Here is a 26,060-nt window from a genome sequence, read left to right as displayed (position 1 = left end):
TATGGCCAGAGAGCGAAGCGTTTGATCCGCTGCGGAATGGAGGGGGCGCAGCCTTGCGCAGACCCTAAGAGTTCCCCTGAGCCCCCTCCCTCCCCGCCGCCGGCAGAAGGAGCCGTCTGTTCTGGCTGAATAAACAAGGAGGGGGAAGCGGTGCCCAGGCCCCTGCCCCCCAGCCCGACCCCCGCACAATGCGCCTTTCTCCGAGGAGACGCCACTCGGGCGCCGCAGGAGCGCGCTCCGTCTGGCCTCCCCTCCCCCTGGCGGCGTAGCAAGACCCACAAACGGACCCCAAGGAAACCAGATTTTTTTTTTTTTTAAGAAAAAGAAAACAAACGAACAAACAAACAAGAAATCCAACAAAGAACTGAGAGCAGAGAAGCAAGCGGTGAGGGCGTGCGGATCTAGCACGCGTCCCCGGTCCTCCGCAGTCAGGCTTGTGATCCAGGCGAGGCCAGCTCAGCGCTGGGAACCCGCCAGCCCCTGGTCCCCGACAGCCCGAGCCCAAGGGGCTCCGGCTCAGTCCCGCCCTGGCGCCCCGATGGCGCACGAGGGAGCATAGTCCTCGGGGCCTCACCCCTGCCCGGTCCGGGCCACCGCGGGCCTCACATATGGGTGGCCAGCTGGTTCTCCAGATCCTCCAGGCGCGCCGTCAGCTGGGCGAGTGAGCGGTTAAGGAAACCGGTGGGGGTCGCCGGGGGTCCCGTCCCCTTCACTCCAGCCCGCGCCCCCAACTCAAAAGGATATGGTTCTGAGTGAGACTCTCGAGCGCCCCCAGCGTGCGGCCCTGGAACTCCACGAGGCTTTCGCATTCACAGGGACTCCGAAGCTCTGTCCCGGCGCTGATGCCCTCCTCTGCCAGCCAGGGACAGAGAGGCAGGGGAATGAGAATCTGCAGGACCAGGGGTCCCTGGCCAAGGCCCTGTGCTATGCCTCCACCCAGCCTGTGGTTGAGGGTAGGGGCTTTGAGTTCAAACAGGCCTGGGATGAGTCCAGCTACATAGCTGTGAGATATTGGAAACCTCACTCAACCTTTCTAAGCCTCAGTTTCCTCATCTGTAACAGAGGATACGAGAAAATCTATTCATTGGCTGGTACTAAGGATTCTATCATTTGTGTATGTCTATACACACCTTAGGAGAGTGTTTCTCAAAACCTGATGCTCAGAATCACCAGGAGATCTTGTTAAAATAAAATAGATTCTCATTCAGAGTGGGGAAGGAGCTGAGATGCTCCCAAGAGCTGCTGATGCTGCTGGCCCCTGGCCCACACGCTGAGGGGCCAGAGTTCACAGAGCACTCTCCCAGTGAAACTTTATGCCATGACGACATGTTCCGTGTCTGCCCTGTCCAGTGTGGCAGCCACAAGCCACGTGTGGCTATTTAACACTTGAAATGTGGCTTTGTGTGACTAAAGAACTATTTTTTTTTACTTTAATTGTAATTAATTTAAATTAAGTGGGCACATGTCCCTGGTGGCTACCTTATTGGGAGAGCAGATCCAGAGCACCGCCTGACACAGTGAATACCTGACAGTGTATTTCAACTAGACCCGCGGTTCTCCAAGTGTCCCGGGACAGGAAGCATCGGCATCATCTGGGAAGTTATTAGAAATGCAAATTATCAGGCTCTACCTGGATCAGAAACACTGCAGTTGGAGCCCAGCAATCTGTGTTTGAACTCAACCGCTAGGCGAGTCTGATGCAAAAAGTGCCTTATAATTAAATTTGGGCCCCATTTTTTTCTTAGCTACATAGAAAATAATGGTGAATTTGACAATGGATGGCACCTTAGGTTCGCTGACATTCTGTAAACATGTGGCATTTTTAATGACAGCACAATGCCTGGGCCTCCAATGAAGAACTGCTGTTATGATTTTAAAGGTTATTTCTTAGTCTTCTATGCATCCTTAGCCAACTGCTGTATGTCATGCCATTAATGGCATTGGTGACTGTCCCACAAAGACTCCTCACGTTGCAGATGAGGAAATCAAGGGCCAGAGAGGGGGGAGGATCTGCCCAAAGTCACACAGCTAATTGGTGAAGAGCCTCAACCACAGAGCCCAGATTTCTCTTAGAATTCTGGAGCTGGAGACAACCTTGGGTAGCCAGCACCCTCCCCTGTTACAGAGGGAAGTTGAGGCAGGGGTAGGGATTAAGTATCTTATCCAGTGTCACACTGTGTGGGACATGAGAGCCAGGACAGGAAGGGCCCTGGAGGAGCAGCTATCCAGTGCCTCCCCGGATAGTGCGTGGCTAATTATTAGAATTAGCCTGGGTGGTGTATGTGTGCATGTGTATATATGTATATGCATATACATACACACATATATGATGTATACACCTACATGTATGTATATACAGCTGACCCTTGAACAAAGCGAGGATCCATTGCATAGTTGAAGTTCTGCAGATCACTTAAGTCAGCCCTCCGCATATGCAGATTTGTTGACCTACGAACAACATGGACTTGAACTGAGCGAGTCTACTTACAGGCATACATTGTATCCACATTTAAGTGGACCCATGCAGTTCTAGGGTCAACTGTGTGTGTGTGTGTGTGTGTGTGTGTGTGTGTGTGTGTGATTTCCTAGGCCCAGCCTAGCCCTCCTGAACCTCGCTCTGGAGGTAGGGCCTGGAAATCTGAAAGAAGAGTCACATCTTAGGCCTGGGTTAGAGTCTAAAGACTCTATGGTAAAAACTACCCCCCAAAACCCCCTGTATGGCCTATAAAGTACAGTTCACAAGGTTCAACAGCTCTCTTCTCCTCCTTCACAGCATTTTTTCAGCTGAACACCGTGAAGTATGGATTGCATTTATGGGCTACATTGTTCAAACGAAAATACATAGCTTTGTGTACTTGAAACACTCCGTCCTGCCACTTTGCCGAGTCTGTAAAATTGAATTCCAAGTTAATGAACTATAGAAACGCTGTTTGGCATTCCTCTGAGAAACGTCCCCCAAATTATTCTGAACACCCACTAGTTTGGGGGACAGGTATAGCCTAGTCTAGTGCTTCTTAAACTTTAACATACATGCGAACGCATTTGGTTCAAGTGCAAAATCTAATCCATTTGGCCTGGAGAGAGTTGGAAATGCTGCTGTTCTAACAAGCTACCCGGTGAGGGCCCTGCGGCTGGTCCCAGGCCACACTTACAGCAACAAGGCTCTGTCTAGCGAGGCCCACGCCCTGGCTGTAACTCCAGGAGGGGCTGGGGGTGGATAGTAAGGGGAGCTAGCAGAGGCTGGGCAAAGAGAGAAGGGGCGGGGCCGAGCCGGAGGTGCTCACCCGGGCAGATGCTGCCTTTGAGGTTGTCCAGCAGGTGCGTCATGGTGCTGAAGTCAGGGGAGTAGGACACGTGCAGCTCTGGGGGCTCCGAGGCGATCTCGCGCAGCTCCTCCTCCACTGCCTTGCCCACGCCCACGGCGTACATGACGATGCCTACGGAGGAGACAGGGGGCGCCCTAGACCTCAGGAAAGTCACCTCCCCGCGTCCAACCCAACCCCGCGCCAGCGCGTCTCGCGCCAAGCCCACCTTCCTCCTTGGCGCGCGCAGCCCACACTGAGATGTCATCCTGGGAGCGGCCATCGGTGAAGACCAGGCCCACGCGAGGTACATTGAGGATGCGGGGCCGCGCGCCCTGCGCCTCGGAGAAGCTGTGTTCCACCATGTGGCGCAGCGCCAGCCCAGTCATGGTGCCGCGCTCCATGTACTCCACAGCCAGGACCGCCTGCTTCACCTCGGCCGCGGTGCCATAGCGGCCCAGAGGGAACTCGGTGCGCACCCGGCTGGAGAACTGCACCATCCCCACGCGCGTGCCCTCGGGGGACACGTCCAGGAAGTCCACGATCTGGTTCACAAAACGCTTCACCAGCTCGAAGTTCTGAGGGCGCACGCTCTTGGAGCCATCGACCAGCAGAACCAGATCCACGTGGCCCTCCCGGCACCCTAGGCAGTAGGAGAAGGTCTTGGATGGAGAGAGGGGAATCTTGGCTGGCAGCAGCCATCTACCCATCTCGTCATTCATTCATGGTATAACAGATACCATGTGTGAAGGCCTTCCTGTGCAGGGCACTGCATGATGTATTGTTATTATTATTATTATCAGCATCATTTCAACCTTTGCCATTTATTGAGTGCTGAGCACAACAAACCAGGCAATATGCGAAAAGCATCTTAACAACAATAATAATACCCACAACTACAATAGTTAATGTTTATTGATCATCTACTATGTACCAGACAGAATTCTAAACACTTTACCAGTATTAACAATACTCAATAAAAACAAAAACATGATTATTCGACAGCTTACTGTGGGTCAGGCACTGGGCTAGGTGCTTTATATGTTGTTTCTCAATCTCCCCAATCACCTTGGGGATTATCCCCATTTTCTGTAACCTGAGGTTCTGAAGTACAAAGTGTTGCTCTGGATTCCATAGCCAGTCGTGGCTGAGCCAGGATCTGGAACTAGGTCTGTCTGACCCCAAAACCCATTTAAGCACTCTGCAATGTTGACTCCCCTGTTCTGAGCCAGGGACTTTGCTAGTCCTGAAGGTGTTTCAACAATAAATGTAACATAATCCTGATCCATAAGGCAGTCGGGAGAGAGCAGAGCAGTCAGACGTGCCCTATGTTACAGCAGAGAGCCTGAGGTAAGAATAATTCATTCTTCCTGGAGTTGGTGAGGAAGGCTGCATGGAGGTGGTGACATTTGACTTGGTCTTCAAAGAAGAGTGGGAGTTCTCCAAGGCATGGAGGGACATTCTAGATGGTGGGAGCAGAATATGCAGAGGCATGGAAGCGAGGAGCTCTCGACACATTTGGGGATAGACAGGCCAGTCCGGCTAAAGTGTTCAGGTGTGGCAGGAGACAGGCTTATGGGGTTGGCCGAAGCTAGACTGTGAGGAGCTAAGACAGTGGTTTAAAATTGTGACCACACCCACAGTAAAAACAACAACCATAATAATACATCATGATGCACTACATATGCTCACATACAATTAAAATTACATTTCATGAAATAATATTTATTCTTTCTACATGCTGTAAGCTCTATTTTTTTCTTTCTTTCGTGTTAATGCTGGTTGTAACCCCCTAATTTGATTTCATTATCCACGAATGTGGTTGTACCCCCATTTGAAAAACTCAGGGGTAAGGCATTTGATCTTTATTCTGTAGGCACTAGTGAGCCACAGATGGCTTTTGAGCAAGGGAAGAATGTGATCAAATACAGGAGTGGGCAAAAGTAGGTTATAGTTGTTTGTATGGAAAATAATGCAATAATCAACAAATAATAATACAAGAATAAACTTTGTGTTTCACATACTCACAACTGCAAACTTACTTTTTCCCACCCATGTATGTATTTTTAAAAAATTAACCTCGAGAGGGAAGGTAGGGGAGGGTGGGGATAAGGGAGAAAGATCAACCTAAGGACTTGTGTGCTTGCATATGAGCCTAACCAGTGATCACGGACAACAGAGGGGTGGGGGCATGCGTGTGGAGGGGTTTGGGATGGGAATGGGGGGGGGCGGGGTTTGAGGACAAATATGTGATAACTTAATCAATAAAGTAATTAAAAAATAAGCATATACTGGGAAAATAAAAATAAAAATTAACCTCGGCTGGCCAGTGTTGCTCAGTGGTTGAGGGTCGGGCTATGAACCAGGAGGTCACAGTTCCATTTCTGATCAGGGAACATGCCAGAATTGTGGGCACAATCCCCAGTAGGAGGCATGCAGGAGGCAGCCAATCAATGATTCTCTCTCATCACTGATGTTTCTATCACTCTCTCTAAAATCAATAAAAATATATTGGCAACAGGGTAAAGAATTGAAGAGAAAGAGATAGAGGCAGGGCATGGCACACCCTCCAATGCCATCACCACCACCTACACTCACACATTCACACCACACCCACACCAAAGGCAAGGATGCTCAGAACGTGAGCAGTGGGGGCAGGGACAGGCAGTGTCCCCTCCCACCCATAACTCACGGTTGCAGCTCTTGCCATCTGCCTGGAGTTGCCGTCCATCAGGGCACAGGCAGCGGTAGGTGAGGCCGTCACTCACACACTGGAACTCACATCCATGGTCTATGCCATTGCAAAGGTCCCGAGCTGAAAGGAGAGGCAGGTCAGGGTAAGTCAGGGTGGACTCCACTAGCTAAGACCCTTTGCCCCTCTGCACAATGCAGGAGACCCCTCCTCACCAAGACAGCTCCTCCCGTCAGGTAGCAAGTCGTGGCCTTCTCTGCAGCGGCACCTTGGCCCAGCAAGGGTGCTAACACACTCATGCTGGCAGCTGTGATTCCCAAAGCTGCAGTGATCAATGACTGGTGGGAAGGAAAAGGCAGCAAGATATCGCTTCTGACTGGAGCCATTAGAGACCTCAGTCCAGGATGCTAGTGTGTGTGTGTGGGGGGGGGGGGGGGGGGGCAGCTCGCTCACCCCTGCAGCTCCTCTGGTCCTGCTGGAGTACAAGGCCAGCTCTGAAGCAACAGAACTAGAAACCTGGGGAACTGACACAGTGGTGCTCACAGCCATGAGTCCCTTCAGGGCACAGGTCAATGGCTGAGCAAGAGGGGAGGCTGGCATATACTTTGGGGGCTGCACTTCTCAGCCCTGACAGCACGGCTTTCAAAAAATACCCATGCCCCATCAGGCTGGCGTGGCTCAGTGGTTGAGCATCAACCTATGAACCAGGAGGTCGATTCTTGATCAGGGCACATGCCCAAGTTGCAGGCTTGATCCCCAGTGTGGAGTGTGCAGGAGGCAGCTGATCAATGATTCTCATCATTGATGTTTCTTTTTTTTTAATTTTTTAAAATATATTTTATTGATTCTTCACAGAGAGGAAGGGAGAGAGATAGAGAGTTAGAAACATTGATCAGCTGCCACCTGCACACTCCCCACTGGGTATGTGCCCGCAACCAAGGTACATGCCCTTGACCGGAATTGAACCTGGGACCCTTCAGTCCGCAGGCCAACGCTCCGTCCACTAAGCCAAACCAGCTAGGGCTCATCATTGATGTTTCTATCTCTCTATCCCTTTCCCTACTTCTCTGAAATCAATAAAAATATATTTTTTAAAAATCTATGCCTGGACTGCAATTCCCAACTATCCTGATTTAATTAATCTGGTGTGGTAACCAGGCATCTGTGATTCCTATACGTGCAAACCTCCTTGCTCTGGGACAGGTGGCCCTACCAACTCAGGACCCAGATGCATCCCAGGGTGCGCCTTACTGAGCCAGGATGAAGACCAAGAATCCACAGTTGTGGAAAACAAGGCCCCTGCCCTGAAGATGCTCAGTGACTAATACAGGGGGACTAGATCCTGCCACTTCACCTGTCTGAGCCTCCATTTCCCCATCTGCAAAATGAGGAAATAATGGGAGAGAGAGAGAGCAATTGCTATTTACAACTTCCTTCTGGGGAAGGTGAGCTATTGCCCTGCTGCGTATCTTGATGGCTTAGATGTGCAAAGATGGCCTAGCGCTGCACTGGGGAATAAGGGCTGGAGAGAGGTGAATTATCCTGCATAAAAAAGTGAGAATTTAGGGTTTCTAGAAAAGAGGGGGAAGTGGAGAGAGGAAGAAAAAGAACAAGACAAATGGTGTGAAGCTGAGTGACTGTGTGGGTTGAGAAGCCAGTAAAAAAATCCCGTGCAGTGGGTGACCGAGGGCTTTCAGGGTCAAGGGTGCTTAGTATTCAATTATTTTAAAAAATGGATGTTTCAGGGGACATCTGCAATACTTTCAGCAATAAGGATTTTTGAAAAAGGATGTTTCCTTTGGTGTGTGTGTGTTTGGCTTTACTGAGATGTAATTCACACCTCGTCCTCCCCATCTTTAGGGAAATGGACAAATGCACGCACTTACAAGTACACACACACACGTGTCGTTGTGTGCACAAGTGTGTGAACCAAGGAAGAGGCTGATTTATGCGCATGGAACAAGGACAGCATGTGTGGGGTTGAGAAATTGAGAGAGGAGCCATACACTGACTGAATTCTGCAGTAGCTCGGAGTGAGAGGGGGGCCACAGGATGTAAGCACTTGGGGAATTCCCAGAGATCTGGGGGAGGGGTTGGGATGTTTGTGGGTCATCACATGGGGCTTCAAACCAGTTTTGTCAACGTTCTAGAAACAAGAAACCCCCAGCGGACATTATGGGGATCACATGACCTCATTGTCCAGGTTGTGGTGAGGTTGGGAGATAATGTATGCAGTGCTCCAAGCACACTGTCTGGTATTAACTTGGCACTCAGCAAATGGCATCTGTCGTTAAGATGAAAGGAGTGGACACAGATACACAGGAAAAAGAAAGTCCCAATTGTACAGGCAAAGCATTGTGTGCCGTAGCTTTTCAGGAGGCAAAAGTTAAGAACCCCGGCAGGTGCAGGGAGGAGCCGGAAGAGAGCTCAGGGGAGCAGCGCCGGTGAGATGCGGAAGCAGGAATGACAGCATGGACATGGCAGGGTGGTGGTGTATGGAGACCCTCAGTGAAGACTCCCACAGTGTCTAAGTTACAGGAACTCTAACGAGGTGCCCATGAGAAGACACAAACACGTTTGGGACGTGTATTGGAGCCGGGCAGGAGACGGCCTGAAAGAGTGGACAGGAGGATGCAGAAAGCACACTTCATTGTGGGGTCACGGTTTCTAGCCGTGGTCGCATCCACGACTTGTGCGGCTCCTGGCATACCGTCCCTTTCTCAGGCCTAGAAAGGGAGGGAGCTGGACTTTACTTCCAAAGGCCCTTCCAGACCCATTGGGCTGATGCTGGGGCAATGGGAGCCTCAGAAGGCTCAGGATCGCAGGGCCGGAATCGTTCTCACCCAAACAGCCCTTGAGATCTGCTGCTAGCTGGTAGCCGGGATTGCAGGTGCAGTGGAAGGTGCCAGGGGAGCTGACACATTGGTGCTGGCAGCCGTGTCCCCCCTCAGCACACAGGTTCTTTCCTGAGGACACACAAGAGTAGAACAGCAGGGGACAGATGGGCAGAACCCTCCAACAAGAGACAGCTGGGTGGGGTCAAAGGCAGCAACCGTGATCAAGAATGGACTTAGGTGGGATATGATTCACTCGAGAAGGGCCGATCCCAGTGGGAAGGCTTCGGGAAAGAACAGGGCCCTGTTCACAGCCCCTGTGAAGAGGCTCAAACGAGGGAGGCCCCGGCCCTATGTGTCAATGGGCTAGGGCAGGACTATGCAGGGGTAAGGTAGAGAGGCGGAGAGGCGCTGAATCGAGGTGGGCGGAGTAACTGGAGGTGTGACTAAAACAGCGCTAGCAGCTTGGAGGAGGAGCTAAAACGCGAGCGGGCAGGGCCATGCCCACGTGGGCGAGACCTGACTCTTTGGAGTGGGCAGTTGGCTCTCACGTTTGAGGGGCGGTGCTTCCAGTGTTGAGGGGGCGGTGTTGGAGGCGGACATTAAGCCTGTGGGAAACCACAGCCCATCCTAGTTGGAGAGCACGCCAAAAGTTGCTACTGGTGGGTGATGCCTAGGCAAAAGGGGCCGGAGCTGGCATGTGACACAGCGTGGCTGCGTGGCGTGCGTTAGGCCCTGAGCGCCTCAGCTCTCCGGTGGGCGGGGCCCCCGCCTGGGGTGGGATGGAAGAGGTAGGAACGGGGGTCTAGGCAGAGTGAGCCTCGCTCCAGCGCTCCCCCAACTCACCACACAGCCGGCCCTGGAACTGCAGGCCAAACTCCTGGATAAGGTCGAAGGACTCGACCAGGAAGACGTGCTCGTCCAGCGGGGGCGATGCCATGGCGCGCAGGGAGCCCACGTCGGCGCGCTGCACCCCCACCGCATAGATCTCGATGCCGCGGGCGCGCGCCTGCGCCGCCACCTCTGCCACCCGATCCTGGGGCCGCCCGTCGGTCACGATCACCGCGACTCGCGGCACGCGCGCCTCCAGCGGGCGCGCGCCTTCGGCCACGCTGAAAGCCACGTTCATGGCGTACTGGATGGCCAGCCCCGTCATGGTGCCCTGCGCCAGCGGCACCAAAGCGCGGATGGCGCGCTCCATGTCCTCGCGGCGCGAGAAGGCGCCAAGCCGGAAGACGCTCTGCACTTGACTCGAATACTGGATCACGCCGACGCGCGTGGCGTTGGGCCCCACGTCCAAGCGGCGGAGGAGGCCCACCAGGAACTGCCGCATGGTCTCGAACTCGAAGGGGCGCACGCTGCGCGAGCTGTCGATCACAAACACCAAATCCAGGGGTCCAGTGCGGCACCTGGGACCTGCGAGGAGATCAGGAGGGACTTTCCTAGGTCAGCGAAGCCTCCTCTCCGAGGAGCTCCCCAGGGAAAACCAGGGCGGAATGGCACTCGCCCTGCGTAACAGCGCCCACACGGAATTACCCTAGCAACTGCAAGTCAGATGCCTGCACTCGGCCAGCACGTGCTGAGGGCCTGGGCCAGGAGATTTCACCAGTCCTCTATCCGACAGCTCTGAGGGCTGTTCTGAGGAGGCATTACCCCTTTGGGAGAGGGAGAGGGGATGCCGCAATTCAAATGCCTGTAGGAGCCAGGTGGGCAACATGTATAAGTGAACCTGGCGGGGTAGGGTGGCGGGCACCCAGAGAGCCCGTATCCCTCCTAGAGGGGGCAGCTGCAGCCAAAAGTTGCATGCAGCCATGCAGACCCGTGTTAGCAGATCCTTGGATTTTTAAAGAGAAGTCCCAACTATGGATTTTTATGTGAAATCTCTTGATTTTTTTCAATTAACTCTGAAAAATTTAACACCAAATGGGCATTCTGCATGAGCCCAATCTTGTTATCTCTAAGCCACATCCTACAGATGAGGAGACTGAGGCCCAGCGAGGTGAAAGGGTAAATTCGAACCCAGCCGCGGGGGGCAGGGGCGAGGGGGGCTCCAAAGTCTTGCTTTTCTCTCCCAGCAGGCCTAGCTGGCTGCCGACAGAAAACCTGCTTTTGGCTTTTGTTCCTCTCCCCTCGCTGGTCAGGCTGGACTCCCGCTCACCTTCGAACTGGAGCCGGGTTTCCCAGGGCTGGAGAAGGAGCAGCAATACGGGCAGTGGTGAGCATGGGAGGCCCCTCATGGCCCTTGGGGGACAGAAATCAGGGTGTCAGAGCCTGGAGGGAGGAAGGAAATGGCCAAACAGTAGTCTCTGCAGGACTCCCATGCTGGGTGATGGGCACTTGGCGGTGTAGGAGGGTCCTGGGCTTATTTTACTAATCTCTCCGCTTTTGTGCATCTTTTCACAATAATTAATTCTCATTACAGTGAGATCGCTGAATTCCTTGTGCCCGGCACAAGGTTATACGCTTCTCACGCCTTGTGGCATTTAGTCCTCTCGGCAATTCGACAATTCTATGAGACGGGCTGTTAATGTTCCCACTGTGCAGATCAGGAAACGGGCCCAAAGAATTTAAGCGCCGGGACCCAAAGTCTGGCGACAAGAAAGTGGCTGCGCCGGGAAAATCCTACACAGAGGGGGCTGGTGGGACGAGCCGACGTGTTCACGCCCTCGTTTCCCGGGAGGAAAACCTCTGCAGAAGGAAGCCATTCCTCACCGCGGGCCCTTCCCCTCCCCAAACAAGGCGCCTCTGTGCGGCTACCCTTCACACACACACACACACACTCACACACACACACACACACACACTCACACACACACACACACACACACACACACAGCCACACACACACACACACCCACACACACACACACACACACACACTCACACACACACACTCAGCCACACACACACACACTCAGCCACACACACACACACTCAGACACACACACACACACACACACTCACACACACACACAGCCACACACACACACACACTCACACACACACACACACACAGCCACACACACACACACACACACACACACACTCAGCCACACACCGCGCTACCGCAGGCCGGGGGAGGGCCGAGCGCTCCGGGCGGGGAGGGTAAGGGGCGGGCACTGCGTGGCCAAAGCCCACCGCGCACTTGAATTCGAGGCTACGCGCCTCGACTCGCCTCCAGCTCCCAGGAGAAGCCGCCAGGGGGCGCCCTCCGGGTCTGGCTTCCTCCGCTCGGTGGCCGTGGGAAGCCCACATCTGCCCAGCAGGTGCCCCTGCCCAGAGCAAACAGCGGGCCGGGAGCCCCGGGGCCTTGAGATAAGGCGGGGTGGGATATATCCGGCCCGAGGGCCCAGGAGCGGAGGGCGCAGGGTGCTGAGGGCGGCAGCACGGGGCGCACCCGGAGGGCTGTGAGTGAGCGGCCTCGGAGCGCGGCCATGGACCCTGTGGGGGCAGCAGGTGAGCGTTTACCCTCCCGAGGCCCTCGACGAGGCCCCTGGAGAATCACGAGAAAGACTCCCATTGTACAGATGGGGAAAATGAGGCCCGGGCGGGCAGCCCACGGAGCTGCGAAGGAACCTGGGACTCGTGGAGTTGTTCCCCTTCTTCCTTTGGAGTTGCCTGGCAACCCGGGGTCTGGGAGCCACTGGACCTCTTTTCTGTGCATCCACTCCCTCTGCTCTCTACCCACCCCCGCGCCCCAGGCTGAAGCTGCATTCGCCCCTTTCCTATTGCTGTCTCCGGGTAGAGGGGGCCGGCCGCCCCTAACCCAACCGCAGCCCCGCCCCTTCCCCCGTCCGTGAATGGGCCTATTCTGAGCCAGGTCGAGGGCCTGCCGCTCACTCTAGGCGGCCTTCCCGTCCCGGATCCTCTCCGCCTTCGCCTTTCAGGCCTGGGAGAGGAACAAAAATCCCTCTGGCAGACACCGTCACGGAGGGTGACTCCGCCAGATGTGCCAGCTGCTGGAGGTGGAGACGTGTGGAATGCTTTCCCTAGCTTGGGCCATAGCTGAGGCCAGCATCCCCCTCCCACCCCCACCCCCAGAGCAGGGGGGGTTTTAAAAGGCACAGGGGCTTTTGCCACCTCTCATCCCTTCCTACCTTCAGAAGCTTCCAGGCCCCCCAGTCTTGATTAAGGTCCCCCTTATCCTGCTCTTGGCGTGAGCAAACATCTCACCTGGCATCCTCCCTGTACCCCAGGAACCCTAGAAAATCAAAATAGCGGCTGCCTCCCTGAGTTCATCACCTTTCCAACCCCCTCATTCCACGGAGGAAGGAACTAGGTCCAGAGACGGTAGTGTCTCCCCCAAAGTCACACAGCAACCTGGTGACAAGGCTGACGCTAGAACCCAGAGCTCCTTGTCGGGGTGAATCAATCCCCCAAGATCTGGAAATGCCTCTAGGGTGGGGCGAGCCGGCTCCGGAGGGAGGGAAGCGCTGCGAACAATTCCTCAAGAGCTGGCTGAAGAGTGAGCACCTTGAGGAGGTTCGGGGAGGTTCCCGAGGGGAGGAGATTGGGGGACACGTCCCCTCCCCTTTCGGTGGGCTTGCTGGTGTGGACTCCGTTTGGAAAGGCCCCTACAGACGCGGGAAGGGCACTGCGGGTCAAGTGCGGGCACCATAGGGGTGCAGCCGCGTCAAGTGCGGTCGCCTGGTCTGGCCGGTGGCCTGCTCCCCCGCAGAACCCTCAGCGCCCCCGGGCCCTTTGACTCACCTGAACCTGCGGGACAACTTGGAGGCGCGGCCGCGGAGCGGAGCCGACGGGCGGAGCCTCCCGGGCAGCTGGAGCAGGTAGCGGCGCGGGCAGCGTGCCCGAGGCGGGGAGGCCAGGCAGCTGCGGCGCGCGGCGGCGGCGGCGCATTTAACCCGGGCGGGCGGGCGGGTGGGGAGGGGGAGCGCGGGCGGCGACCCTCCCACTGGCCGGGCGAGCCCCGCGCTCCGCGGGCGGGGCGGGGCCTGAGCGGCGCCCCGGCTCCAGCCACCTAGAGAGCCGCCGCCTCGGCCCCGGGGCCGGAATTCGGTGCCGCGGGAGGCTGGCTGGGCGGCCGCCCTCTCCGCAGCCGGAATGCGTTGGAGGCCTCGAGCCACTTCCCCGGGGGAGCCCCAAGGGGTGGAGCGGGGCTGGGCCGGGCCGCCATTTGCCTGGCCCCGCTTCCAAGGGCGCGGCCGGCTCTTGCCCTCCGCTGCCTCCTCCCGGAGTGGGGAGAGGCCCTGGACACTGGTCCTGCGAGGAGGATAAATTCAGAGCAGCCTTGGCTCATGGCTCTCCTCCGCCCCACTGGCGGTCCCTCAAATCTCTGCCATCACGGACTCCTGTGTTCTCTGCAACTGCTTAAGTCTTGGGCTCACCCACCCTCACCCACCCTCACCCACCCTCACCCATCAAAACTCGCAGGCTGAGAAGCCATCAGGCCCTAGCCGCTGCCTGGTCCACTCCACATGGCAATGGAGGCCCTGCGATCAAGGGAAGTACAACTGAGACAGTAACAGGCCTCTCTCTCCGGAGGAAGGAGGGAGGGTTACTTTGCAGGGAAAAACTGAAATGCGCTCCTCCCCCAGTCCCAGGAGACTGGGGACACGGGTTGGGGGCCCTTCCACGTGTGCAGGTGTCTGCCAGCAGGCGAGAGAGCACTCTGCTCCCTGGGTCCAGCAAAGGCTGCTGTCCCCTGGCATCAAGACTTCCCTGCGTAGGTCCCCTCAGGGTGCAGGGAGAGCCAGGTGCCCTCGCGCAGTCTGCCTCCATCCCAGGGCCAACACAAGCTGGGTCTTTGTGCCCCTGGGGCATCCCCCCCAGGCTCCGGGCTACAATGGGCGCGGAGCCAGACCAGCAGAGTGGTGTGCCTGGGGGTCCAGGTGGGCTCCCGGCAAACCTCACTGAGAACCGTGCAGCCCAAATATTTAGCTCACGACTTGCATGCGTCCACGAGTGGCCACCACTAGAACTTCATTTCATACAACATACGTGTGCTTCGAACTCCACGGCACCTCCCCCTTTGATGCTCCCGCTGTGGGCCTCCCAGGGCATCCCCGGAGCGCACCACCGTCCTGAGGGAAGGCGTGCGCCGGTGCCTGCAGCAGCAGTGCGAGCAGACGGTGCGGATCCTGCACGCCAAGGTGGCCCAGAAATCCTACGGAAATGAGAAGCGGTAGGTGCCTCCTCCGCCCCGCCCAGGTCGCGTGGGCATTTGGCCCCGTGCGCTCCTCCTGTTTAGCATCTTTTGGAACCTGAGCAGGACTGGGGCTCAGCTCTTGGCTGGTCATGGGCCTTTTCCTTCAGCCACCAATAGTCCCCACTTTGGTCTTAGCAGAACCTCCCTGGGAATCTACAGTCTCCATTCACTCACTCGCTCACCCATTCATTCCTACTTTCATTCAACAATGGGAACTGAGTGCTTGTCATGTGCCAGGCTCTCTGGGCACCGCTGGGCACTGGGCATACAGCTGCACGAGGCAAATACAGTCCCTGCTCTCGTGGCATCTTCATTCTAGTGAGGAAGAGACAAGCCAATAAAGTCCCCACCATCAACGAACGAGATCCCGGTGGGAGCTGGAAGGGAATAGATAGTGCAACGTGATAGAAACAGAAGGGAGGGTACTTTCGCTAGAAGGGTCAAGGTAACGTCTGATCTGAGACTCGAATGAGAAAATAGAGCCAGACAGGAGGGAGTCTGGGGGAATCGTGTTCCAATGAGGAGAAAGAGAAAATGCACAGACCCCGAGGCAGTACCAACGCGGCCTGTTTGAGGCACAAAAGAAGTACCGTGGCTGCAGTTCGAGAAGGGGGTGGGGATGTAGGAAATAAAGTTGGAGAGGTAAGCAGGGGCCAGATTATATGGGGACTTGGAATTTAAACCACTGGAGGATTTTAAGAAGATGAGTGACATGGTTGGCTCGTGGTTTTACAAATAAAGATGTGGAGGTGCCCAGAAGCCAGTGGGTTCTGGATATGTTTTAAAGGTGGAGTGGAGAGGGCTCGGATGTTAATGGGGTTCACAGCCTTGGAGGAGCCTGGGGAGGGAGGTGGGAAAGGTGGCGGGGGATTCTTTCAGGTTTCTGCTACCGTTGAGATGCCTACAAGACAGAACAGGGGAGATGATACACGAGCTCAGCGCTTACATGTCTCCGCAGGTTCTTCTGCCCCCCGCCCTGTGTCTACCTCGCAGGTCCTGGCTGGAGGGTGAAGCCAGGGCCGGGCCAAGGTGAGGACAGACCCAGGACTGGTCGCCTTCCTCGGTAGGGGACCACGCTGTAGGGATTGGGAGCGGGGCGGTCCGCAGACCCAGTCTCGCTGCGCCCTCTGGCGGCGAGAAGTAGGCTTGCCCGGCCCCGGAGTCCCTCCCGAGCCCGCTGGCGTCCCTTTCCAGCCCACCTAGCAGGGGAAACGGGGCCCACTGTCTGCGGCTACATGGGACTGGACGGCGCATCCGGCAGCGCCGCCGAGACGCAGAAGTTAAATTTCGAGGAGCAGCCCGACTCCAGGGTGAGAGTGCATGGGAGGGGGTCCCAGTCCTGCTCCCACCCTTGCCTCTTCCTTGGGGAGGAGAGCTCATTTACTCCTCTGCAGAAGCCACCCGACAGGCAGGGAGGGGAGCCTGGACACCGAGGGTCTGCAAGGAGGGTGCCCCGAGAGCTTGGACTGTGCCGCTTCCGTCACGCCCGACGGGGCGGACGTCAGATAACTGGGGGAGGAAGGTTCACCCCGAGGCGGACAGCCGAGGTGAGCCGGCCCCACCCCGCTGAACCCCGTAGGAATTCGGCTGCGCCAAGACCCTGTACATCTCAGACGCAGACAAGAGGAAGCACTTCAGGCTGGTGCTGCGGCTGGTGCTCCGAGGGGGCCGGGAGCTGGGCACCTTCCACAGCCGCCTCATCAAGGTCATCTCGAAGCCCTCCCAGAAGAAGCAGTCGCTGAAAAACACCGACCGTGAGCGGGGCGGGGCCGGGAGGTGCCCTCAAATCTTAGGGCGGGGGATTTGGGGGGCGGGGGGGAGGGCTGGGGAGAGACCTGGGTGGTAGGGGTGGGGTCAGAGTGGAGGAGGCGGGGTCTGAGCCGAGCGGGGCGGGGACCCGGTCTGGCTGAGCCGGTGAAGCTGAGTTCTGGGAATAAGTTAGAGAAGCAAGGGCAGAGCGGAGAGGGGCAGACACCAGTCCTGAGTGTGTGAGTTAGGGACGGCGTAGTTTGTGGGGGAGGGGGGGGGAGGGACCTCAAACAGCCAGCAGATACTGAACTAGAGACAGATTAAAAGTGACAATAAAAAGACAGAGGAAATTCAGTTAAAAATATTTACTCAGCGCTTGCTCTATGCCTGGCTCTGTGCTGGGTGCTGGATCCCTATAAAACAAGGACAAGTGTCTGCTCTGGAGGAACACAGTCTAGCAGGGAGAGGGGCATGCACAGAGGATCAAAGAGAGAGTCTGAGACCAGTACTGTCCTGGGTGCCAAGTACTGGAGGATTTAAGGGGGAGGAAAGCCTGAATAACAGTGACACCACCACTACCCCCGACGGGAGCGGGGAGGAAGGGGGAGGCGAAGGGAGGGTTAGCTTTCCTGGAACACCTTTGATGCTCACTGTGTCCCTGTGAGGTAGATACTGTCACTGTCCCCATGTTGTAGATGAGGAAAGTGAGGTTTGGAACATTCACCCATTCATCTGAGACACACTTGGGCCTATCGTATTCCAGGCGTCTTGCCTAAGATTGGCCAGCTAGGAAGTGGTCCAGCCATGATTTGGACTTGTGTCAGTGTGACTCCGGAGCCCAGCTCTTACTCCTACACCACACTCTCCGTCTGTTAAAAACCCCGAAGGATGTCTCAGATCCAGGCAGTGCTCTGGCTGACCCTGGGTGTCAGGAAAGGGCCAGGGAGGAGTGTTATAGTGTGACGGGTACAGTGCAGATTCTGGAGCCAGGTGGCCTGGCTTTGAATCCTGGCTCTACCCTTTGCTAGTCTAGTGACCTTCAGCAAGTTGCTCTCTTCAGTAGAGATAATATCATCTACCTCCGAGGGTTGCTGAGAAGTTCAAATGAACTAATACCTATAAAGCATTTAAAACAGTACCGGACACACAGCAAACTTCAGCTATTATTCAATGGATTGGAACTTGGGCTAAGTGTGAATTGAGCACCTATAGTATGCCTAGCACTGTGAGGGGAGAGAGGGAGACGACCCAAGGCCTTCTCCCCAGGTGGTCAAAATCTAATCAGAAAACAAACTGTGGCTCTTCCTATGTGAGAGGCTGGAAGAGATCAAGGTCAAGCCCCAGACGCATTGGACTGCTGTTTCACACCACATGGCCTCTGCTTGTGCAGCCCCCAAGCACTTCCACCTGCTTCACGCTCCCCAGCTGAGGGTATAACCTCCTCCGGGAGGCCCTCCTTAACCCAGCCCTTACACACCAGACTGAACTTTTATATTTATGTCCCTGTTTCCTCTCTGAGGCCGTGAGCTCCTCCAGAGCAAGACTAGCTCTGATTCTCCCTTTGGGGCCCAGCACCCTGCTCAGGGCCTGCCACACTGAGTGAGTACTTCATCGCCGTGTATGGAGCTGAAGGATGCCCAGGCAGCAAAAGGGAGCAGGCGCAAGTGCAGAAGCGGGACGAGGGCGGGTCCTGGATAAATAGCTGTGAAATGTGAATGCCCACTGTGTCTAGGCTGGTGGGCAGAGGAGCCCAATGGGCACAGGGGACAGAGACTGGATGTGTCTGGCATGTCCAAGGGACCCAGCCAGGCCGGGGCACTGACTCCTCCTCCCCTCTCAGTGTGCATATCCTCGGGCTCCAAGGTCTCCCTCTTCAACCGCCTGCGCTCCCAGACGGTGTCCACGCGCTACCTCTCCGTGGAGGACGGGGCCTTCGTGGCCAGTGCGCGCCAGTGGGCTGCCTTCACCCTGCACCTGGGTAATTACACCGCGGGCAGGGGCTGGGCACTTGCATTCATTCGCTTATTTGATCTTCACCACAACACTTCAGGGAAGGTAAACTCCGCCCTTGGAAGTGAGGCTTCCAAACACAAAAAGACTTGCCAGGGGTCCCAGTGAGTCGGGGACTGATCCAAGCCCTCTGACTCCAGTGTCCAGCCCTGGCCCTCACCTCAGCCCCTGTCCCAGGGGTCACACACTTGCGAGGATGGCCACAAGTGACCCCTCCAGGAGGAGAACCTTCAACCATACCCACAAGACCCACGTGGGGTGTGAATGGGTTGGAGTCAGAGGCAAGGAGGGCAGGGTTTGCAGCGGGAGCTTGGGGCCCTCTGAAATCCTCTTCTTCCTTCCTTTCACCCGCAGCTGATGACCACTCTTCCCAGGGGGACTTCCCACCTCGAGAGGGCTACGTCCGCTACGGCTCCCTGGTGCAGCTGGTCTGCACTGTCACGGGCATCACACTCCCTCCAATGGTAGGGAAGGGAGGGATCCCCAGATCCACACAGAGGGTGACCCTCGTGGGCAGGGCTGGAGGGTGAGGGCCTGAGGCATAAAGACACCTATTGAGTTCTCACCCAGGATCCTCGGTGCTTTGTGGGGCTGGATAGAGGCAAAGGGCTGGCATGGGGGGGGGGGGGGGTCTGCCAGTGCCCACATGGCTATTGGAGTAGCAGAAAGCTGGCCGGGAGGGTGGCATCCGGCACCCAGGCACCTTGCCGTCACCCTTCCTGTCACCTTGTCGTTGTAGATCATCCGCAAAGTGGCCAAACAGTGTGCACTCCTTGACGTGGACGAGCCCATCTCCCAACTGCACAAGTGCGCACTCCAGTTTCCTGGGGGCCCTCCTGGGGGCGGCGGCACCTACCTGTGTCTTGCCACAGAGAAGGTGGTGCAATTCCAGGTGAGGAGTCGAGATGATCAGCACCAAGCATCTTAGTCAGTCAGAATGCAGAGAGCCACAGCATGTCAGACCCGTGGTCGGCAAACTGCGGCTCGCGAGCCACATGCGGCTCTTTGGCCCCTTGCGTGTGGCTCTTCCACAAAATACCACGGCCTGGGCGAGTCTATTTTGAAGAAGTGGCATTAGAAGAAGTTTAAGTTTAAAAAATTTGGCTCTCAAAAGAAATTTCGATCGTTGTACTGTTGACATTCGGCTCTGTTGACTAATGAGTTTGCCGACCGCTGTGTTAGACCATCATCGTCATAATGAAGCTCTCCTTCCTCCCAGGGAATGCTAGAACCATAGACTATGGAGACAGAATCAGAGAACGCAGAAAAAAAAATAATATTACTGAGCAGTACTCCTTCCCAGACTGTTAGAGTCATAGAAGGCTGGAATATATAAAGTTGCAGGCTGTAAATAAAAACAATAAATCAGGGTATTGAGTGCTATGGAGCAAAGACCATTGGAATCATAAACTTGTAAGTCACAGAACTGTAGACCGTTGAGGCACAGAATTGCAGTGTTAGACACGGGATTCTAGAATCCTAACAAAACAGGCCTTTGGAAGCCAGTTCACCCAGCGAACTTACTTAACGCCGCCCGCCGGGAGAACTGAAGGGCCTCGTCTGAGCCCCGAGGGCAGGAACCCCGCAGCGCCTGGGACCGGAACCCAGAACTCGGAGCCCGGGCGCCGCCAACCGGAGCCCCTGCCCCTCCCCTCGCGTCTCCGCCCAGGCCGCCCCCTGCCCCAAGGAGGCCAACAGGGCGCTGCTCAACGACAGCTCCTGCTGGACCATCATAGGCACCGAGTCGGTGGAATTCTCCTTCAGCACCAGCCTGGCGTGCACCCGGGAGCCCGTCACCCCGGTGCCCCTCATCAGCACCCTCGAGGTGAATGGGGGCGCGGGTGGCGTCGGGGGGGGGGAGACTGGCGGGCGGCCTGCGCTGGGGGATGGGGCGCTGGGGGGGAGGGCGGCAGGCCCCTGACACCCCTCCCCCACACCTCCCGGTCCCACCCTCTCCCAGCTCAGTGGCGGGGGTGACGTGGCCACGCTGGAGCTCCACGGGGAGAACTTCCACACGGGGCTCAAGGTGTGGTTCGGGGACGTGGAGGCCGAAACCATGTACAGGTATGGGGGGGGGGGGCCTCCCTTGGGCCCGGGAACGGGGAGAGGAGGTGCTTGTCGTCAGCCCTACCGGATGTCCCTGCAGCCCTAACCTGTCCCCACCTCTGTGCACCCCCCCCCCCCGGTCCCGCCCCAGGAGCCCGCGGTCCCTGGTGTGCGTGGTGCCGGTGGTTGCCGCCTTCGGCAGCGACTGGCGCTGGCTGCGCACACCCATCACGGTGGCGGTGAGCCTGGTGCGCGCCGACGGCCTCTTCTACCCCAGCGCCTTCTCCTTCACCTACACCCCCGAGCACAGCGCGCGGCCCGGCCCCCCGGGCGCCCCCCAGCCCGCCGCCCACGCCGACGCCGACGCGCTGCTGGAGAGCATCCACCGCGAGTTCACGCGCACCAACTTCCACCTCTTCATCCAGACCTAGGCCCCGGCCCCGCCCTGCCCTCTGCCCAGGGTGCCCCGGAGGCCAGGGAGGGCCCAGGCCCAGCAGCCCAGAAGGCTCTGGCCCTGGAAACGGCCCCGCGGGTCTTCCCCGCGCAGCTGGCTCCTCCTTGGACACCTAGGAAGAGGCTCTCTCTGCGGGCACTAAGAGTGGCTCTCCCGCCTTTGTCTCCGTTTCCCTCTAAATCAGTCTGTCTCCCTCCCTCAGTAACTTTGTAGATGTCTGTGTGCCCTGTCGCTCCATCTTTGTCTCTCTCTGTCTCACATCGTTTCTCACGCCCAGGCCTGGCCTACAGACCCTGGAGCACGGGGTCCTGATCAGAGTATGAGATCTGTCCGGTGTGTCAAGTGCCACCTGGAGCCCTGGGTCCCACCTGAGCCCTGGGTCCCACCTGAGCCCTGGGTCCCACCTGGAGCCCTGGGTCCCACCTGGAGCCCTGGGTCCCACCTGGAGCCCTGAGTCCCACCTGAGCCCTGAGTCCCACCTGGAGCCCTGGGTCCCACCTGGAGCCCTGGGTCCCACCTGGAGCCCTGGGTCCCTCCTGAGCACTGGGTCCCACCTGGAGCCCTGGGTCCCACCTGAGCCCTGGGTCCCACTTGGAGACCTGGTCCCACCTGGAGCCCTGGGTCCCACCTGAGTCCTGGGTCCCACCTGGAGCCCTGGGTCCCACCTGAGCCCTGGGTCCCACCTGGAACCCTGGGTCCCACCTGGAGACCTGGGTCCCACCTGGAGCCCTGGGTCCCACCTGAGCCCTGGGTCCCACCTGGAGCCCTGGGTCCCACCTGGAGACCTGGTCCCACCTGGAGCCCTGGGTCCCACCTGAGCCCTGGGTCCCACCTGGAGCCCTGGGTCCCACCTGAGCCCTGGGTCCCACCTGGAGCCCTGGGTCCCACCTGAGCCCTGGGTCCCACCTGGAACCCTGGGTCCCACCTGAGCCCTGGGTCCCACCTGAGCCCTGGGTCCCACCTGAGCCCTGGGTCCCACCTGGAGCCCTGGGTCCCACCTGAGCCCTGGGTCCCACCTGGAGCCCTGGGTCCCACCTGAGCCCTGGGTCCCACCTGAGCCCTGGGTCCCACCTGGAGACCTGGGTCCCACCTGGAGCCCTGGGTCCCACCTGGAGCCCTGGGTCCCACCTGGAGCCCTGGGTCCCACCTGGAGCCCTGGGTCCCACCTGGAGCCCTGGGTCCCACCTGGAACACAAAGGCCTGCCCTCCCTTGTGCGCCCTGTGGCTGGAGGCAGGCGCAGTGCCCTTGCCCGTGCTTCCTCTTTGGCTCACGTCTTTAGTGGTCGGGCAGGTGCCTGGGCATTGGGAAGGTCTTGCCATCTTAACCACCCACCCAGGCACTTCTCTTGTAGGCCCAGTAGGATGCAGTCCTGAGGGTCGGGGGTCACTCTGCTGTGCTAGCAGCACCCCCAATCCAAGTGAGACTCTAATCTGTATGGCCCACCCACGCAAGGAGAGAGGTCCCAGTGTATCTCCCCCACCCTCACACATGGGGGAGGAAACGGTGCCGTGGAGCAGAGAGCCTGTCCTGAGGGCCCTTTCTAGAGAAGCAGCCAGCAGCCCTGACCCTGTGCCTGCCATGGGGGCCACCTGTCCACGCTGGCAATGAGTTACCTTACCAGCCACCCCCCCACCCCAAGCAAAGATGCACCCCAGACACACAGGGGGACACAGGACACAATAAAACTCCCCCAGGACACCTCCAGACACATCTGAGATCAACTGGGCAGTAACCCAGCTGCGAGAGGAGCTTCTCTGCATGAGGCCTGGAGACCAAGCCACAGCCATCCCTGCGCAGCCTGCCCGCCCTCGGCCTGCTCCGGGCTCTCCAGGGAAGCAGAGGACCCAGGCAGGGTCCTGGCTCTGGCTGCTGGAACCACGCACACATATCACAGGTGCCCGCAACTGTACTAGCTCCTCACGGTGCCAAGCGGAGAGAACCAGTTTGAAGTGTTGGTTCAGGGTTCTCACCTCCCCGCTGCCTGGACTTTCCTCGAACTCTGAGGAGGGGCTCTTTCCTGCAGAACTCCTCCCCGAACATGGAAAGCCCCAGGAGAAAGAAGATGCTGACACTTCCCCAGAGGTTTGCTCTTTAGACTCCCCAAAGCCTCCATCAGCGGGGTGAACCCCCCCCCCAACCCCGTCACAGGGAAGGAGCAGCTCGTTCAAGGCCCCTCGTGGCCGCCGAGAGCGAATCCTGGCCAAGGAATGCAGGGCACAAGCTGAAGGGGAAATGTCCCCGACTCCCGACTTGAGTGCTCACCTCAGGAGAGCTTGGGCTGGGTGCCTGTGATGATGTTGAAGCCGGAAGCCGCTCCTAAGGAGGCTAAGAGGAGTTTCGTAGCCCACCACACAGGAAGTTGGGGCTCAAGGGCCCATCCAGCCCTGCCCTCAAGGACTTCCTCTGCCACTCCACAGGCAGGCCTGGTGCAAGCCAGGGACCTAGGTTGGCCTGAGAGCCCTGGCCCAGCTGGGCAGCTTGCCTCAGGGCACCCTAGAACCCTTGGTCCCACCCGCACACCCCCCCTGGAAGTCTATGACCTCAAAGCTCCAGCCCGAGCCTGAGTTCCAGCTGCTGGACTGTCCTTGGAGGTCCTCCTAGCCTAAGCCTGAGTCCATGGAACATCAAACTCGCCTCCCTGCCCCACCCCTCTCATAGCCCTTCATCTTTGACCTCCTTCCCCCACATCACCCAGTTTCCAAGGTCTAAGGACTGACTCCACCCCTCCTTCCACACTAAAATAGGCTTCCTCCTTTCCTCTCCTGCCACTACCACCCTGTCCTCCAAACCCAGCTCAGATGTCACCACCTCCAAGATTGCCCCAATGCAGGATCGGCTACACAATGTGTGGGGCCCCGTGCCAAAATTATTCCGAATTCCAAGACAGCGACAGCAGAGCCTGAAATCAAGCAGGGCCCTGCTAAGCACAAGGCCTATTGTGACTGTACACGTCACCTGTCCATAAAGCAGGCCCTGGTTTCAGGCTTTCCACTTTGTGGAAAGCCTCACTGGGACCATGTCCCCCTTGGAATAAAGGGCTTTATGTACATTTCAAGTGTCCCCTATAGACTATGAGCTTCAAGTGGGAAGGAGCTCATTGCTGCATATCCTGGAGGGCGCAGTACAATGCTTGATTATTGAGTTGGGCTCAATAAATACCAAATTGCGTTCCATTGCATTGGCAGATATCTGGAGCTTGCAAGTGCAAAGTGAAACCAGCAGGTGGCACTGTTTCCTTCCTGAGAATTGAGTTTTCCTACTGTCAGGGTTCCTCAAGATAATCTTCACTTTTTCAAGCTCTCAGGGTCAGAACCTTCCAGGGTTGAGAAACATTGCTCGCACTCACATTTCCTCCTCATTTTTACAGATGGGGAAACTGAGGCTCTGAGAGAGTAGGCCCATGACGTTCTCAGAGCAGGTTGAGGACAGAGCCTGACTTGAATTCTATACTCCTGATGCTAAGTCTGGTGCTCTGAGGTTCTTTTAATTCTCTACCTAATAGTATTTAATACTTTTAGTTTGCTGCTCGCTGTAGGTAGTGTGTGCGCGTTACAATGGGCAGAAAGCAGGCAGCAGGGCACATAGAATAAAGTCAAAATTGTCTGTTCCAAAATGTCCCAATTGACCAGCTTTCATGCTGCCTGAGGTTCCGCCATGAACAAACTAGCTTTCTGGCTTAAGCATGGACCTTTGGGTCTCTCTCTCTCTCTCTCTCTCGTTTAAACTGGGTTTTCTCAAAGAGAACTCATAACCACAGTGTGGGAAATTCTCAGGTACCTTCCTCCCTGGGGAGGATGTGGACTGCTCAGGCCATAGACCATGAAGATGGTAAGAGAGAGGGGAAGTGGCTTTAAAGGGAGCGAAACCAATAACACAATATCTAATAAGTTTCGCAAGGGTCAACATTGACCATACTCACCCCAAAGGGCCCCACGGTGAGGCTTGGCTCTGTTCCAGGCCCCAATTGACAAAAGCAGGCGGGGCAGAGGTGACACAATAATGCTTTCAGTGGTGAAGTGGTAAACACCTGCTGTAACTGGCTGCTCGCCACCTGGGGCAGGGGTGGGGGATGGGAGGAGCAGGCAAAGTCCTGGGGAAAGGCACGACCTTGTGACCAGGCTCCTTAGGGACTCACTTTAAAGTGTTGAAGTGGGGGCCACTCTGCCAAGCTCTTCCCCAAACCCCTAGTGATTCAAAACGAGCAGGTAGTTTGAACAGATGTGAGGGCTTTTGCAAGACTCCAGTTACAAGGAGCAGAGACCCCTCCAGCCTCCTGGGACTCAGGAAAAGCAAGTGTGGCAGGGGTCTCAGAAGGGATTTGAGACCAGACTCCTTGCTTCAGAGGGGGTTTGTGGGCCTGAGCAACCCCAGTAAAGGGACGCTGACACAAACCCTTGGATAGTGTGATTGTGAGCACTCTGGAGCCCACCAGCCGGGGCCGGAACCCATTGGTAGTGTGTCAATTTGGGCGAGTTATTTAACGTCTTAGCTAGATTCCTCATCTGTAAAATGGGGGTGCTAACAGGATCTTACTGTGCGGAATTGTGACGATTAAGTGAGTTCAGGTGTAAAGCACAGAATGGACTTCCTGGTGGTCTGCTAGGTAAGAAGGATCTTACCCACCTCCCAGCGTTGCTGTGAGGATCAAAAGAAGTGTCTAGAGTCTGTCGATTACAATGCCCGCTGAGGCCAAGCTGACGACCTGAGTGAAACTGGTGGGCAGTCTGTGGCGAGGCCGAGAACCCACATGTAGGCGGGCTCCTGCCTGCCATGCTGCCTGAGAGTTGTCAAATCTTTTTCCCCAAG

General features: G+C 56.9%; 2 protein-coding genes across 3 annotated transcripts; one reads left to right on the top strand and one right to left on the bottom strand.

Moving 5' to 3' along the window:
* Positions 1 to 309: 309 nt before the first annotated feature.
* MATN4 (matrilin 4) lies at positions 310 to 11,065 on the bottom strand. The gene is made up of 9 exons (XM_054724423.1): positions 10,987 to 11,065; positions 9,675 to 10,244; positions 8,838 to 8,960; positions 6,210 to 6,332; positions 5,995 to 6,117; positions 3,532 to 3,945; positions 3,285 to 3,437; positions 746 to 852; positions 310 to 662 (listed from the first exon to the last, which is right to left on the bottom strand). The coding sequence occupies exons 1-9, from the start codon at positions 11,063 to 11,065 to the stop codon at positions 603 to 605; spliced, it is 1,752 nt and encodes a 583-aa protein (XP_054580398.1). The 3' UTR covers positions 310 to 602.
* Positions 11,066 to 12,262: 1,197 nt separating this feature from the next.
* On the top strand, positions 12,263 to 21,270 carry RBPJL (recombination signal binding protein for immunoglobulin kappa J region like). 2 transcript variants are annotated; one of them, XM_054723953.1, is made up of 12 exons: positions 12,263 to 12,284; positions 13,507 to 13,615; positions 14,845 to 14,970; positions 15,953 to 16,023; positions 16,189 to 16,304; positions 16,574 to 16,748; positions 18,584 to 18,721; positions 19,108 to 19,217; positions 19,493 to 19,645; positions 20,423 to 20,578; positions 20,714 to 20,817; positions 20,954 to 21,270. In XM_054723953.1, exons 1-12 carry the CDS (start codon positions 12,263 to 12,265, stop codon positions 21,228 to 21,230), a joined length of 1,557 nt encoding a protein of 518 aa, XP_054579928.1. In that variant the 3' UTR covers positions 21,231 to 21,270. The 2 variants fall into 2 exon arrangements, with proteins under 2 accessions (XP_054579928.1, XP_008156990.2); XM_008158768.3 differs by having other exon boundaries at positions 20,951 to 21,270.
* The last annotated feature ends 4,790 nt before the right edge of the window (positions 21,271 to 26,060 follow it).

The sequence above is a fragment of the Eptesicus fuscus genome, chromosome 12, assembly GCF_027574615.1.
Source record: "Eptesicus fuscus isolate TK198812 chromosome 12, DD_ASM_mEF_20220401, whole genome shotgun sequence".
NCBI classification, from domain to species: Eukaryota; Metazoa; Chordata; class Mammalia; order Chiroptera; family Vespertilionidae; genus Eptesicus; species Eptesicus fuscus.
The sequence above is the reverse complement of the archived record's forward strand: the minus strand, read 5'-3'. Positions and strand labels throughout refer to the sequence as shown.